Consider the following 14,454-nt stretch of genomic DNA (forward strand, 5'->3'; position numbering starts at 1 on the left):
TAGTCACAAGCCGTCAAGTTGCTATACCAACGACAAGCAGTATCAGCAAGATAAAAAAAAGTATCCAAATAATGAAAAAAGACGTACTAGTATCTAAATTTGTCTATGTTGTCCCACATAAAGTGATTTCCAATCAGAACAAATACGGGCAGTCCAAACAACCTAAAACCGAACAGATCACCAGCACTGAAGGCTGTAAAATGCTAGTCAGAGGCAAAACCAGCTACCTCGAATTGTCGTCTTCATTGTCAAAATTTCGAGCCCGTCAACTCACAAACATGAGTTAATCCTCGACACGCCAAGTAAAGACAAGAATAAAAAACGAAACATCTACCAAGGATGGCAAAAGTAATGGGCCCTAACCAGGGATCGAACCTGGGACCTCTCCCAGATTGAGATGTCGAAGACAACCCTAAGGGAGAATCATACCGCTAGACCATCAGGGCTGATATTGGGGTGGAGCCGAGAGCTCGATGTTGTGATCCGGCTGGCAGCGAATTTTTGATCAGCTCACGAGACCCGAGTGTGGGGTCCTTAGTGGAGGTAGCTCATTTGAAAGCGATTCATCCGACCTAAAACGACCTCAAACGTTGGACTAGACATCTCACTGGTCTCTTTATTTCTCATCAACTGTAACGGAGGCTCAATAGGCCTTCGTGAGAAAACTGGACATTTTTCCCTCCTAGAGATTGCGTTGATAGGTCTTACTCGGCCGTTGTCTAGCTTTTGCATAAGTCGGAGCTTGTTTGTTGTGGATTAGTTAAACATATTGCTAGTTCTACTGGATGTAATTATAACGTTGAGAAATTCCCCAAAGACTACCTTACCTAGTTTTAGGACAGTTGTGTTTCGCACTCCAGAAGAACTACAAATCATCTAGGAGACAGCTGCCAAAGCTGCCCGGTTGATCGCGATCGTCATGCCAGGGATCTTCTGCCCATCTACACAGTCATAAGTTTCTTCACTGCTGAATGTCATGTTAGTTGGATGAAAGGTCTTAGCTTTGGCTTTTTGACTGAAATGGGTAGAATTGCGACGTACGTGCTTTTAGTCGACCGTCATCGGAACAAAACCTAATGGGCCGTTTAATTGATGAAGCTCTGGTCGCCGATAACATGACAATGCGTACATCACCGTGTAAGCCCAGCTTGAATCAAGCCCATTTGGGCTCCTCGCCACCAAATCTAGTCTTGGTTTTCACACCAGATCCTACGAAATATTTATGCAACCACGGACCTGGGCATCAAAGCCAAATCTGATGTAAAGCTCCGTAGGAAATGTTGCATATCCGGATGCCTCCGTCCCCCTGCAGGCCAAGGTGCAACTGAATCATTGGATACCTTGCTATCTAAGGTAAATTGAAAGTCATATCTTTGGGCCGATAGCCTCCGCGTACGGAAAGTGGAAGCTACGTGCAGTGAACTGGAATGAGCGAAATGCGATTGTATTTGGTGCCGTACTTCACTTCGATTATGACGTATTCAAGAATTATGCCCATTTTCTCGCGGGAATGTTCGTCGAAGAGATCCATCATAATGCGAAAAGGGTTGGGAGCACGGTCCCGGGAAACTCCTTGTTGATGGCATAGCCTGACTCACTTAGCTGAAGGATGGCTTGGAAGCCCTGGTCATGGTCTCTTGATACATGTCAGAGAGAAAAGAGAAGTTTCATTCTTGTCACGCTTCAATGAGGTGGTAATTTGAAAACGGACGCTAACAGGAAATCGCCACCGAACACACATGATTCACTAATCATCCAAAATCGGTGGAAACACCCAGAGATTCCTTGCGTCATTCCTGACTTGAAAATGAAACATCCTGATCTACGTGACGATGAGGCAAATCAAATCCTCTTATAGCGTTGTCACCAAAATCCATGTTGGCCTCCCCAAAACGGGCCTGGTTCATGTAGTGAACTGACATGCAGTCCCGCCGAAGTAATTAGGTGTCAACCAATTCGAAGAAGCCGATGGTTGTTACCTGTTTGACGTCAAGATGGTGGAATATCGAACGTACCACACTATGGCTATTAGTGTTTTAAGCGCACGTGGAACAGCCAAGTTGAGTTGAACGGATTTGCACATGATTGTTTGTGTTAATGCGACCGAGCTTCAATAGTAGCATGGGTGCTCCAAAGTTAATTCATAGCCAGCAACTACTCGTCAGGCATACTTGTTTCTTGCCTTCGCACTGAGAAAACTATTATCTACTTGGTTCGAAGCTCAAGCCAATGTTTGACTGCCACTGTCAACCCCGCCTCTACTTATACACCGACCCCAAAGCCCACGGCCGCCAAGTAACCTGACTCAGCATTGCATCCAGTCTGGAACGCCATGGCTAGCAGTCGTCTCTGATTGATTATAACTTTGCGTGGAGTCAGCCCTCACCAAAAACAAGAACGTGCAGCTTATATTGCTTCGCAACCGTGCATGTTTCGTTACAGATCAAATGTATCACAACGTAGTGACGAGTATATTTGATTTTTACTTCACATGGAACATGCAAACTGTTCCCCACCAATCATCACGATTCCAGATTCGTGTTTCACATCTAAGAGAAATCTGATGGGTGGGATGCATAACTTTTGTGTCCTAGCCTAGAGAAATCGGAAACTGCACCCCGACCTCAGTCGGATTGAACATCAGCTAGGGTCATAGAACAGCATTCAACGCCAATGTACTAGTCAACATCATATAGGATGGCTCGCATCAAGAATTGACTGTTGAGGGACTGGCGACCAAAATGTGACAGCAGCAAGACCAAAGACGCAAAGTTGCAACATGTCTCGAAGTGAAACCCACATTGGAGGCGATCAACAACCTGAGGTCCACAGCGCAAAATTGGATAAGATAACCGCGGGGACAATCCAAGAGCGGCCTGTAAGTCGATCATCAAGGTCTTATATGCTGGCAAGACCGCGGCGAACGTACGATATTTATGGATTCTGACAAGATGTAAAGTTGAAGGGTCGGCTGCTAGGGGTTTGAGTTGAGTAAGCAGCTTTTGAATAGAACAATAATAAAGTGTTGAACCCCAAACATGCGAAAATTTCTGCGGCAAGCTAAAAAGTCCTCATGTCAACTACCTCGTGGAAGCGGTCTGCAGACTAGCAGAAGCCCAGAGCCCAATTATTTAACCCTCATGGGGCTCTTTCAGCTCGTCTAGAACGCCGAGAAGGAAGCTTCGGAACGCCACTGCCTGTTTGTATTGTACTCACCAAGCACTGTGCAGTAGCGAATCCAGCCAAGGTTCCGGAGGATGGAGAGCTCATGGGTATATCAATACCGGACAATGGCACTCAGGAGCCGGTAATGAATGACTGGACAGTTAGTGGCAACATGTTCCACCCTACAGGCAACTGCACCCGGATTATATTGCTAGATTGGGGGCATTTTCTGTCTCAATCAGGCTGTGGTGTGAGCTCGCGGAGAGCGTTCAATTGAACAACTTGGGGGGGTTGGCGGAGACTGACAAAGGACTATCGATCGATAAGCCGCAAATTCTGTAACATTCAGTGAAAAGTAGTCGCCCTACGAGAAATCGGGGCAGTGAACGTGCTTGGGGAGAGAAGTGTCGCCAGACAGTCAAAGACGGCAAATATCGAAGCGGCCTTTGTCTATTTTCGCTATTCCAATCGCCAACTGTGAACACCAATGATCTCCTGTGTCGAAATACCCACGAATCAATAGATTACACCGAGAGAATTAGCTTCGATACGGGTTTTGGCAAGGTTTCTCTGCTGAGCAACATGGGTGCGATGCATGCTTCGTGAGTAATGAGGCAGGTCGAGTGGTGATCTCCCAACATAGTGAACTTGTTGGCGGGTGGTTCCGTTACTCGCCTCGTACTTTCCAGGACCTCCCTCGTTGACTGCTATTCCCACCAAATCAGAGGGTCCAGAACGCGCATAGTGAACAGGTCCCCTTGTGAGCTTCCACCTGATGCAGAGCATCGTCTGCCTTTCGAGTCAGTATTCTAATCACGGCGTTGATGAGCAATTACAATTTCATGAGACCACCATCATGCTGCGATTACGAGAACGGTCATTTGAAAGCTGTTGAAGAACACTATTCATAGAGGTATCATCTAGGACAGAAACATTCATCCACCCCAACCAAGGCACTGCGGAGATTTTGTGGAGGTTTCTCCGTGGACATGTCGCCACGAATTCATCCGAAGTACAATGACCGCCGCGATACACTCCCACCGGCCCCTTCCAAGTGGCCCAGCTAAAGGAGGCGTTAGTATGCTGCTGCTTCGTAATGAAAATCAGGGGCTGGGTTAGGTCTGTTCATCTGAAAGTTCGAGATGCAGATAGATTGCGGATTGAGGTAGTCAATTCGATTACACGAACACACAATAGTGCACATCCTGACGAAGTACGCTCCAACCGATTTTTGTCCGGTGCGGCTACAAGCAGTCTCCCACGTAGAGGTTGTATTTTATTACGACACAGGTGGATGTTCTTCAGAGAATTATTGAGCATGAACAGAGGAGAAAGGAGAAAAATGCCATTCATACCGTTAATCTCAATATGGTCCCGACTTCCGAGAGCTCGGACTTGGTCGAGCAGTCTCATAAGCCTTAGCGCCTTGATAGGCACGTTGTTTGTTGGCGGCCGAAAGTCCATGGTTTGTTGGTCTAGAACTGCGGCGTCCACTTGGCATCGTTGGCATTCTGACGGATGCTTGTCCCCGTTTGGGGCGCAATCTCGGGGTGGATTTCACAGAAGGGCATTATCCACTTGTGACCCTCAGCCAGCATGTTTGCCAGGCGCTTGTCTGCCCGGAAGACTCCGACCCCGTCGACGGGGGCTCGACCCCCTTTTTGACCGATTACGGTCTCAGATGAGGCCTCCGGCTGCGCCGGACGGAGGACCGATGAATCTTCAACTCGGCACTACAGTTGAGCACTATCAGAACATAAACTTTTCTTGAGAGACTCCAATGAGCAGAAGGTTTTTTTTGGTGGTTTAAGGCCAAAACGAACTCTCAGTGATTGCTTCGTCTCGATTGGATCGGGAGCCTCGGCCAGCAGGCTCCCAACAGTGTGACGATCGATGGATGCTAGAGGGTCTTGGCACTATATAAGAGAATGTCTTGGCAACTCCTTCGCAAGATTGTCTTGGCAATAATCGTACCCTTATGTTTTCTGGGGAGAGGGAGTTGTGGAAACCCAGCGAGTGAGTCGCTCCCGCATTGGTGGAAATGACACTTGGACTGGAGCCTAGCCACTTCTTTGAATGGGCGCACACCAGCCAGGCCCGTTGCTAGCCTATCGGGGCTTGGCCATTATAGCCAGGGGTTGATCTAAGGGCATCAGATCTACACACCACGGTTGTCTGGTGATTGTCCGCGTTCACAGGTACATCGTGGTTCGGAGAGAAGCGGATGCACACCGCCACGAAACTAGTACCCGTTGTTCAATCAGGACTCAATGCAACAAAGAGTCGGCTCTGCCTCCGAGAGGGCTGCAAGTAACAATGATGACGGAGAATCGAGAGCCTCGCTTTCGCCCGCCCACAGGGTTGGTAAGATCCACCACGGTTCCAGGCAGCGCGAGTTGGAGATATTGCGCAGAATTGGAGATCATCTGATTTCTCAGGGTGCGCATTGCGCGTGGCGGGGTCTGGTGGTGTGTTCAATCTAACAGTTGTGAGGTGAATGATTCAATAAAATGTGGTCCACCAGTGACGGATCTTGAAAAATTAGAGTGCAACATTGAATCCGATTAACAACACAAGCTTGGTCTTAGAGACAATATGCCTGTCGCCCCCTTGCCGTTGAGATGTGCGGACCGCCTGCGCTGGCCCATATTCGTTTTCGGTCTCAGCGATACCCTGGACAACTGATTAAGGTCGACAAGCATGGTAGGGGGGCGGGAACTTGTCTTCGTATGAGATTGTGCGGTGAGGAACTAGACTACGCCGTGCACTGACATAGTGGTGATTCCAGTGATAATATCGGACTTGTCACGAACTTAATGCGTCATCCTAGGCTAGTCCTCAGTGTTCGGCTCAGCATCAAAAACCAGAGCATACCTCATCACAGACACTGCGCTCCACCACAGAGTCGAAGAAATCCCCTTCCAAAATGACTTCCGCAAAGTTTATCCGAGAAAAGCTCAACCAAAGAGCAAGGTTTCACCGCAAAAAGCCAAAACTGCCGACATCTAAGACAGCTCGCTAGAATACATGAGAAACCAGCTAGAAACTGCGGAGTGTCAATGTCACTTTTTAGCGCCTCCCGCTGCCACGCGCGTGTGAGACCGGGAATTACTCAGGACCGTGGTGACGGGTCTTATCTACACTAAACCGACGTTGGTTCCATGTCAAAAGCCCCGAGCTCATCTCCCTTCGATATACAACTAGAACGGGGACGACGTCCAATAGGAGCCATCTTTACGCGCTAGCGACGGAAACATTGCGGATTCTGGTCGGCGGTGTCTTCTCTTTTACTGATCAAGGCTCCAGCGCCGAGAGCAAACCCCTGACAAACTGCAGAATTCTCCAAATCTGCCACTGTACAAAGAGAATAGCGATGTGGGGTCCCTCCACCTTCTTTTCCCAACATGGTCTAATTCTCTCGCTTGGCGCAATAACCTTGTGACAACCCCTGACTTGTTTCATGGTTAACCAGGAAGACAGCACCACCTTTTAGACAAATACGATGTGTGAGCCAAGTCAAGGTAAGCGTGTTTTGCAGGGCAGCAAGTGAAGGCGACTTGGTCATCGATCCATTTGATTCCCATGCAGCACCGTCATGGGCCAGCCCCTTAAGCATAGCCACGGGCAGATTGATTATCCCAACAGCCTTCCTCCCCATGTCATGGCACAACCTCTTTGGGCAGTCATTCTGCCCCTTGACCATCCAAACTGCTTGTTCTTGCGTAGCCTTTACGGTTCGCCGAAGCGCCAGAACCATTCGCTCGTAGCAAGGTGGATCACATTGACAGGGAGGAAGGCTCTACCCGAAATGAATCAATAGCCCGCTTCTCTTAACTCCCCACCCACGCCAGTTCGGATTGAGTCCAGCACCATCAACCTGGAACCTCAGTCAGAATGCAGTCTGCCGTTCTTGCACACTCACGCTCGCGCCCACCCTGGGCCAACTTGTGGACTGAGAAGACACGGGTGGGTCTTAGCGTACCTAGTCTAGGCGTAAAAGCTTGTATACTTGTATCCAACTGTGAACTGTCCAACTTCCAGGTCCCACTGTAAACGTCTTGGCAACGTGAAGGGGACGCAAGATTAGGATGATTGCTGCGGGAAGGGGAAAGTGTGCCAAATGGAGAGGTTCCAACAAGACTCTGCCCAAAACCAGAGATATAAGAAGGTTGCAACAACCCGAGCTACTCGGACTGTCTCTATTCCTCACCTTCATCAGCATCTTCCGCTACAGTCTCTCTTTACCAATCCAACTACTCACATTCTTTAACCCTGGTGGTTATTCATTCATTGTCATACATTCCAACTCTTCCAACTCCGTGTTTTCAAACCAACTACCACTTTCAAAATGAAGTTCTCCGCTGTCATCGCTGCCATCTCGGCAACCGCTGCCTTCGCCGCTCCCGGCGCTGAGACCAGCCCTAACAACTTTGGCGCCATCGAGAAGCGTGCCTCTTTCCCCATCCCCGCTTCCAAGGGAACCGTCACCTACAAGGCCGCCAAGGCTGTCTCCGGCACCTTCGATGGTGGCCTGAAGACCTACGGCCGTGGCGTTAAGTGCACTGGTCAGGCTGAGGGCGGCGACAAGGACGCCGTCTTCATCCTCGAGAACGGCGCTACCCTTAAGAACGCCATCATTGGTGCCGACCAGATCGAGGGTGTCCACTGCAAGGGCTCCTGCACCATCCAGAACGTCTGGTGGACTGCTGTCTGCGAGGACGCTCTCTCCCTGAAGGGCGACGGCAACGCCAACGTCATTGGCGGGTAAGTCATGACCCCATAACTCCACTCAGTGTCGGCCAATACTAACTACATTCAAAGTGGTGCCCGCGGCGCTGAGGACAAGGTCATCCAGCACAACGGTCTTGGTACTGTCACCATCGACGGTTTCACTGTTGTCGACTTCGGCAAGCTCTACCGCTCTTGCGGCAACTGCAAGACCATGGGCAAGCGCACCGTCGTTGTCAAGAACGTCAAGGCCTACAACGGCAAGATGCTCACCGGTATCAACTCCAACAAGGGTGACACCTCCACCATCACCGGCACCTGCGCCACCTCCGTCAAGGAGATCTGCACCGAGTTCCAGGGTACCACCCCTGGCAACGAGCCCAAGAAGCTCCGCTCCGGCTCCAGCACCGCCTGCAAGTACTCCACCCTCAAGGCTTGCTAAGCGGCTTGTTGAGCTGCCAGTCTTTTCGAGCTCCGGTCTTGGTCGCCCTCAGCTTGCTCTGATGGCGATTATTCAGCTATATTTTGTCTCTGGGAGACCGCGAGTGAACTTCGTTTTTGGTTAGAGAATGGAGGGAAGAAACCACGAAAACTTCTTTTCTGTGGTGTGTAAGCTGATGCGCATCACTTGGCCTCTTGGCTTTTCACTGTACATATGGACATGGGAGCATGTACCTACAATATAATCCTCATGACTTGTTTCACAATTTCTCATTTTGCCTCGCTGTGAAGTTGACTTGGCCTATGTTTCGAGTGAGTGTTCAGAAATGCCATGGCCTTTCCTGGAGAGCCCCCTGTGATGGGAGAGATGTTTGATATCTTGTAGCCCTAATTGGGTCATTGATGGGATAACTTTAGACTACTGCTATTGTGTTGTCAACACTGTCTTATGCCATCTCTTACCGCTTACTTGGTGTTTGGATCTTTTCCATCCTTAAAATTGCTCGAGGGTGAAGCATGCTTTTAATGATCTTCTGGGAGGCAGGCCTCATTTAGTTCTTACAGTGCTTTAATGGTGCAAATGCTGCGCTACATTCAACTGCCTCACGTGAAGAAAGTTGTGGTGTTATTAGTGCGCATAACCTTTTTGCCCGGTGGTGATATTCCCCACAAACCTTAAACAAAATAAACATCGATTGATCAGATCTGTCAATGTAGGTCATCGCAGGTGCCTCCACCGGTTCTCCTCCACCATGTCGGAAAGTTTATTGCTAAGGCGTTCGCCAACGGCTATCACGGCAATCACGGCAGCCCAAACGGAACTACGGCACCACTCCGGCATCGCGGCACAAACAAGCGAGCTAAGCTGGGTCGGACGCGTCAACGTCTAGCCAAGTCTACCCTGCATCCAAGCCGCTTCCATCACCTGACAGCAACTTCTCTCACCGAGATTATCATCTTCACCCTGTGCACCGCGATTTGGTCAACGATGGAACCTAGGTTCAGCGCAACATAGACGACGAGGGGAAATAGAGTGGCATCCTCTGAGAGTGGCGACCTGCAGGCCCTATTAGAGACTCGTCTGTTGGATTACAACCTTCAGCCTCAAGCCGTCGCTCACATCCCACCTAATACTGGTTCGTGAAGGGACAATATTTGTTGTCTAAGAGACGCAGAGCTCCTACTGGTAGGTGTAGACACCCGCACCGAATTGAACGGCCGAACAGTATATGCACCGGTACCGCCTCCGACGATCTATCCATCTTCGACTACTCACAGACACAACGACTCAACTCCCTATTCGACGGCTCAACGAAATCCTGCATCCGGCTGGTAGATCGAGGCGGTAGTAACCAACTTATTCGGTCCATAATCATGAGCGCTGACTGCTGCTCAGGGCCCATCATAGTCATCGAGTCTTCATCGTGCTGGGAAAGAGTCCGAAATATGCCAAGGCGTTCTTGTGCGGGTTTTCTACTTGTTGACTAGGAAGACCGCAAAAGTACTCATTTACAGAAGTGAAGCGACGCTTGCAGCGCCGCTAGTCAAAGTGAAGCCAACTGCGAAGCTTTGCTCTTCGTCAAGGTCATAATTTACCACCGGGAGGCTTTTAGCGCGAGGCGCAAAGCTTGTGATCGGAAGCCAGACGGCAAGATGCATTGCTGTCTCTCCCTCTGCATCGGCGCCGTTGGCGAATATTTTTGTGCAGAAGATGAACTCTACAGTCCATAGTATTTCGCGAAGAACCCCTGAGTTCTTTCGTGCCCAATGCGGAACAACCCCCTCCCCATAGTGTTGCATCTTTGATGACTGGCCGCAAACCTCAAAGACCATACACGACGTTGCTGACGGTCTTTTGCGGAGCAATGTTTCGAGCTTCACAGCTTGGAGCAACATTTGTTCTTACGCATTGATTTGAGTAAGGTATCGTTGCAGACCCGACATTGTGAAGCCAAAAACGGCATGGGGTCGTTGACCTCAGTTGGTGTGCCCTGGAACGACAAGTTTGGATTTACTCCGATATCAAGGACGGACTCAAATATCTGGGTATACAAATTACATATCAAGCCTAAGCAAATCAAACCTAAGAAAAAGAGGGTAACAATGAATCGAATGAGTTGGTAGTGCAGAGCACCATGTGGGTTGTCGCCGTTCCATGCGACGTACTGGCGGTTGACGTCCAGTCCCTCAGGCAACGCATACTGCTCCAAATTCTATACGGCGGCCTCGAGCGGCGTATAGCGATTCCCAAAAATATGATCCAGTAAGTATTGATACTGGCAGAACGACATTCGGTGCCTTGTTTGATGCGCCCCATCCACGTGGGCGCCTGCTTCTAACAGCCCCCTTGTGCTTGTCACATGCTGGCGGTAGAGTTTTATTCGAATACTGGAAAGCAAGGCCAAGGGCTATAAAATTTGATAACAATCTGGAAAGTAGCCGTGTGACACCATCCTTTGAACAAGCTAGTGTTTCTCAACACATCATGTGATGTACTAGTATCGAGACAGAACGCTGGCGGTGACGCCGCTGCGCAATGGGCCGCGAGTAAAATGATTCGCCAGTGTTCACAACCTGAATAGGGGCCTCGGCATTCTTCAACCTTACAATCCGGTAACCTCAGACGAATATGCGTGATAATTACGGGTTATTCATTGACTTCTTGACTGCACTTTTTGCGCGTCAAGACTACAGCCGCCATTATAATATCCCTCCGCAGCTTAACTTTGCTTGTTCCATGGATGCGTCTCGGAGCAGCAACGGCGGAGAAAGTAACGTTGGACGCGCTTCTTTGTGAAGTTATTGACGACGACACGTTACGGTTCCGCGACTACCCAGACTCTACCACAGTTCTCCAGTAAGGATGCTGTTTTGCCACCCGCAAATGGCGTATATTTTACAACTCGGGCAGAAGCTTTGCTTGGGCGGCATTCATTGATTCCGTTATGTCAACCAGCGCGGAAAGCGAAACCCATGAGACATGGCCTTTACTTTAAGTACCATCTATGGACAGTTTGGACGTCCCATAACCATATGAATAGGGGAAAACCAGCATGCTTCAGAGATAATGCTAAGGACGCTATCCTTTAATAAGGAGCTGTTATTAGCGAGTCAGATGACATACCTGTTGAGTAGGGAGGGGTTAAGATCGTCAGAATAGGCCCAGTCGATCACAGCCAGTATTTGGCCCACACCTTATGCTCTTCCTTAGTTCCTCGGAAGGCGAACTCAACCTCGGTGAGGTCTTGGAAGCCTTCCTTAACCTTTGGCTCTTTGAAACGTGACTTGAAGCCATTGAAGGCCATCTTAGGCAGTGCAGTCCGGGACTCAGGATTGAGCTGGAATATTATCAGCGGGAGCCATTACAGCCGGGGCACGTCAAACTCACTGATTCATTCAAAGACCGCACAGCGTCGTTGTGTTCGCAGATGTGCAGCGGTGTCTTGAACCAGACACATCTGATAGGCACTTTCAGCTTCTCTGCTAACTGAACCCAGACAGCTCTTGTATCAGGGTCGGCATTGGTGTTGTCTGGTTCGTGTCAGTGGCTGGTTTTTGTGATTGATAGTCTAGGTAACTGACCTATTGTGATGGATTGACCATCGCTCAGCAGGTCTTTGGCAGCTTGAACGCACTTTTCTCGGCTGCAAACATGTCAGCAACTCAAGAACTCTGAGTCCAAGACTCTAAACCAACTGACGTTTTCAAAATATCTTGGTTGACCCGCTCGTATCCCAACGGCTTCAGGTGCTTCCAGAAAAACGTGCTTTTGCCGGCACCGGGTGGGCCACAACACAAGACGATGTCCTGTTTGTTCTTCTTCTCGAATATAACATCCAATCTGGGAGAATTTGAGCCCTCTGGATATGGGAAATGAACAATGTCGAACTCTCGAACGAAGTCCCGCGGTTTCTCGCCAAGAAAGAATTCCTCTGGAGTCTTGTATTCGATACCAACATTGTCGGCAAAATTCCGATCAGAGCAGCTGAAATCCTTGGCAGTTTTTGATGCAGCTATCCGACCTCCTGCATCACCGATAAAGATGCTTTGCTTCAAATCGATGTCTCCAGCAAGGTCGTAGTCGTCGCAGAGTTCTTTCCACATTCCCGACCGTGGTTTCCGGTAGATATCCTTTTCCGTAGCAGCATATACGGTCACAGGAAGATCGAGTTGCGTCAAGACAGCGTTGACCTTTTGTTTGAACGCAGAGACTCTGTCTTTGGTCGATTTCGGGGTTTTGGCTTTCGGGTCGGCGTGAAGAACAAGACCGGCTTGGTTAGAGAGCACTACGACGCGATACCTGACGATGTCAACGAGTGCCCAAAAAAGATGCTGCATAAACAACTTACCCCTGGTCGTTGTACATCTCCTTCAACTTCCCAGGAACGCTGGCATGCCACCACTTCCAGTCTGCAGCAGCGTCGGCGTGCTTCTTGCCAGACGCTGTTGTAATTAGAGTCGAGTCCTGAGGCGCTATGCGTCAATTACCGTCGTTTGTATCAGAGGAACTCGTACGAGCTACCATACCAGATCAAAGGCAGCAACCTTGGTCCTCTTTTCAGGTTCGGAGGGGGTGTGCTCCGGTTCGTAGCGGCCGACAAGCAGGGTCGCGGGAGTATCATCGTTCGGGGCTCGTTCTGTCCAGATTGTTCGGTCTTTAGGCTTTTGGGAGGATGGTTTGAAGAAGTTGGCAACTGCATTTTCTTCAGAAATATTAACAATCGTTCACTTGACAGCAGTGGAGCATCGCTTACTGGTGGTGCCGCTCTGGACTTTCCGCTTGACAGGCGGCGGCGAGATTGAGTCTCTCTGCTTCCGCTTTGCGGTCGAGGAGTTGGACGATGACATGCCTCGGCTCGTGTGTATTGATCGATACCCTAGAGGAATGAGAACCGCTCGGTTGTTGGTTTGCAAAAAGGACTTGCGCATGTCGGCACGAACAGCTGAAGGTCAGGCCGACGAAGGAAGCTGCGACCTTTGGTGGGGCACAGCTCCTGCTTCGATCGGACCGCGACCACGCGCCTGGGCAATCACGCACGGTGACGGGCATCCACGTGACCACACCCAGGCCATCAATTCTAGCGTGGGTCGGTTGCCGCGATTTCGCCGACTCCCGCATTCTCTGGGCCCTCGTCGAGCTCATTGAGCTTCACCTTCGCGATCCCTTGCCTGAGTAATGAGTGCCACCGTTATCCTCTTCTCGCTCCCCTTCCAATATACATAAAGCCGAAACCAGTCATGTACGAGCTTTTTCTTACAACGCTCGTCGACGACGACGACATTCAGGCGGCTTGCTCCGTCTTGGGTGGTCTCTGCGCCATGCCCGCCTGGCAGAGCCTCCATCGCGTCCTCTACTTCAAGGGCCCGGCCAAACCTGGCGGGATCTCGAACCAGAACTCAATCGTCAAAACTCCTCGAAAAGACATCCAGACCTTGTGGAAGGACCTGCACCAACAACTGAGCCGCCAATCTTACATCCTCCAAGCTCGATATGAGGTGTTCAAGGATAAGGACTTCGGTCCGACCGCTCCGGAAGTGGACTTCAATGCGCGTCCTGGTACCCTCCGATGGACTGATTTCCCTGACCCTCCCCAGAACCGCTCATCGGTTACTCAGCGCAAGAAGACGGAGATCTGGGACCAGAAGAACTTGTTGTCTGTTATGAGAGATAACAATTACCAGTACGTGATGTTGTTCGCTAGCAGAGCGATAACGTTTAACACGATACAGGTTCAAGAGCGAAGCTGTTGAGGAGACATTCCAGTTTTTTAGAGACGATGTTGAGTTTTGTCTTTCAAGACACTACATTCTTCAGATGAACGGCGACAATGGCCCTCTCACGCAGACGGCCCCTTGGGACACCATGTCTCCAGCGGACCCTGGACGGCGATGGATGTTTCTGATTAAGGTCCATGTTCATCAAGACAACAAACCCGACGAGATCCTAAAGGCACACGAGCAACTGGCCAACATTCGACGCGAGCTTGAAGGCGTCTTTGATTTCAAGATGTTCGACAGACGTATCCACGACACTCGCGTCGCAGTCGAGATGCGGAATGCACCAGCACCGCTACCTCAGGTTATGACTGTTACCGATCAGCGGTAATCGTGGCTAAACTT

The 14,454-nt window shown here is 49.9% G+C and overlaps 3 protein-coding genes and 1 non-coding gene across 4 annotated transcripts; 2 read left to right on the forward strand and 2 right to left on the reverse strand.

The window, feature by feature from the left end:
• Positions 1–354: 354 nt before the first annotated feature.
• ColSpa_tRNA_120 lies at positions 355–446 on the reverse strand. Its single transcript has 2 exons — positions 411–446; positions 355–390 (listed from the first exon to the last, which is right to left on the reverse strand). It is a non-coding gene; the product is annotated as a tRNA-Pro (tRNA).
• A 7,067-nt stretch (positions 447–7,513) lies between these two features.
• ColSpa_04419 (putative pectate lyase E) lies at positions 7,514–8,335 on the forward strand (the record flags this gene model as incomplete). The annotated part of the gene is made up of 2 exons (XM_049270631.1): positions 7,514–7,929; positions 7,987–8,335. The coding sequence occupies 2 exons, from the start codon at positions 7,514–7,516 to the stop codon at positions 8,333–8,335; spliced, it is 765 nt and encodes a 254-aa protein (XP_049126588.1).
• Positions 8,336–11,504: 3,169 nt separating this feature from the next.
• ColSpa_04420 (bifunctional polynucleotide phosphatase/kinase) lies at positions 11,505–13,263 on the reverse strand (the record flags this gene model as incomplete). The annotated part of the gene is made up of 7 exons (XM_049270632.1): positions 11,505–11,672; positions 11,723–11,865; positions 11,917–11,978; positions 12,035–12,634; positions 12,684–12,799; positions 12,862–13,028; positions 13,089–13,263. 7 exons carry the CDS (start codon positions 13,261–13,263, stop codon positions 11,505–11,507), a joined length of 1,431 nt encoding a protein of 476 aa, XP_049126589.1.
• Positions 13,264–13,572: 309 nt separating this feature from the next.
• On the forward strand, positions 13,573–14,440 carry ColSpa_04421 (mediator of RNA polymerase II transcription subunit 18; the record flags this gene model as incomplete). Its single annotated transcript, XM_049270633.1, has 2 exons — positions 13,573–14,015; positions 14,065–14,440. 2 exons carry the CDS (start codon positions 13,573–13,575, stop codon positions 14,438–14,440), a joined length of 819 nt encoding a protein of 272 aa, XP_049126590.1.
• Positions 14,441–14,454: the final 14 nt, after the last annotated feature.

This window comes from Colletotrichum spaethianum, assembly GCF_022836535.1.
Source record: "Colletotrichum spaethianum MAFF 239500 DNA, contig09, whole genome shotgun sequence".
Classification (NCBI taxonomy): domain Eukaryota; kingdom Fungi; phylum Ascomycota; class Sordariomycetes; order Glomerellales; family Glomerellaceae; genus Colletotrichum; species Colletotrichum spaethianum.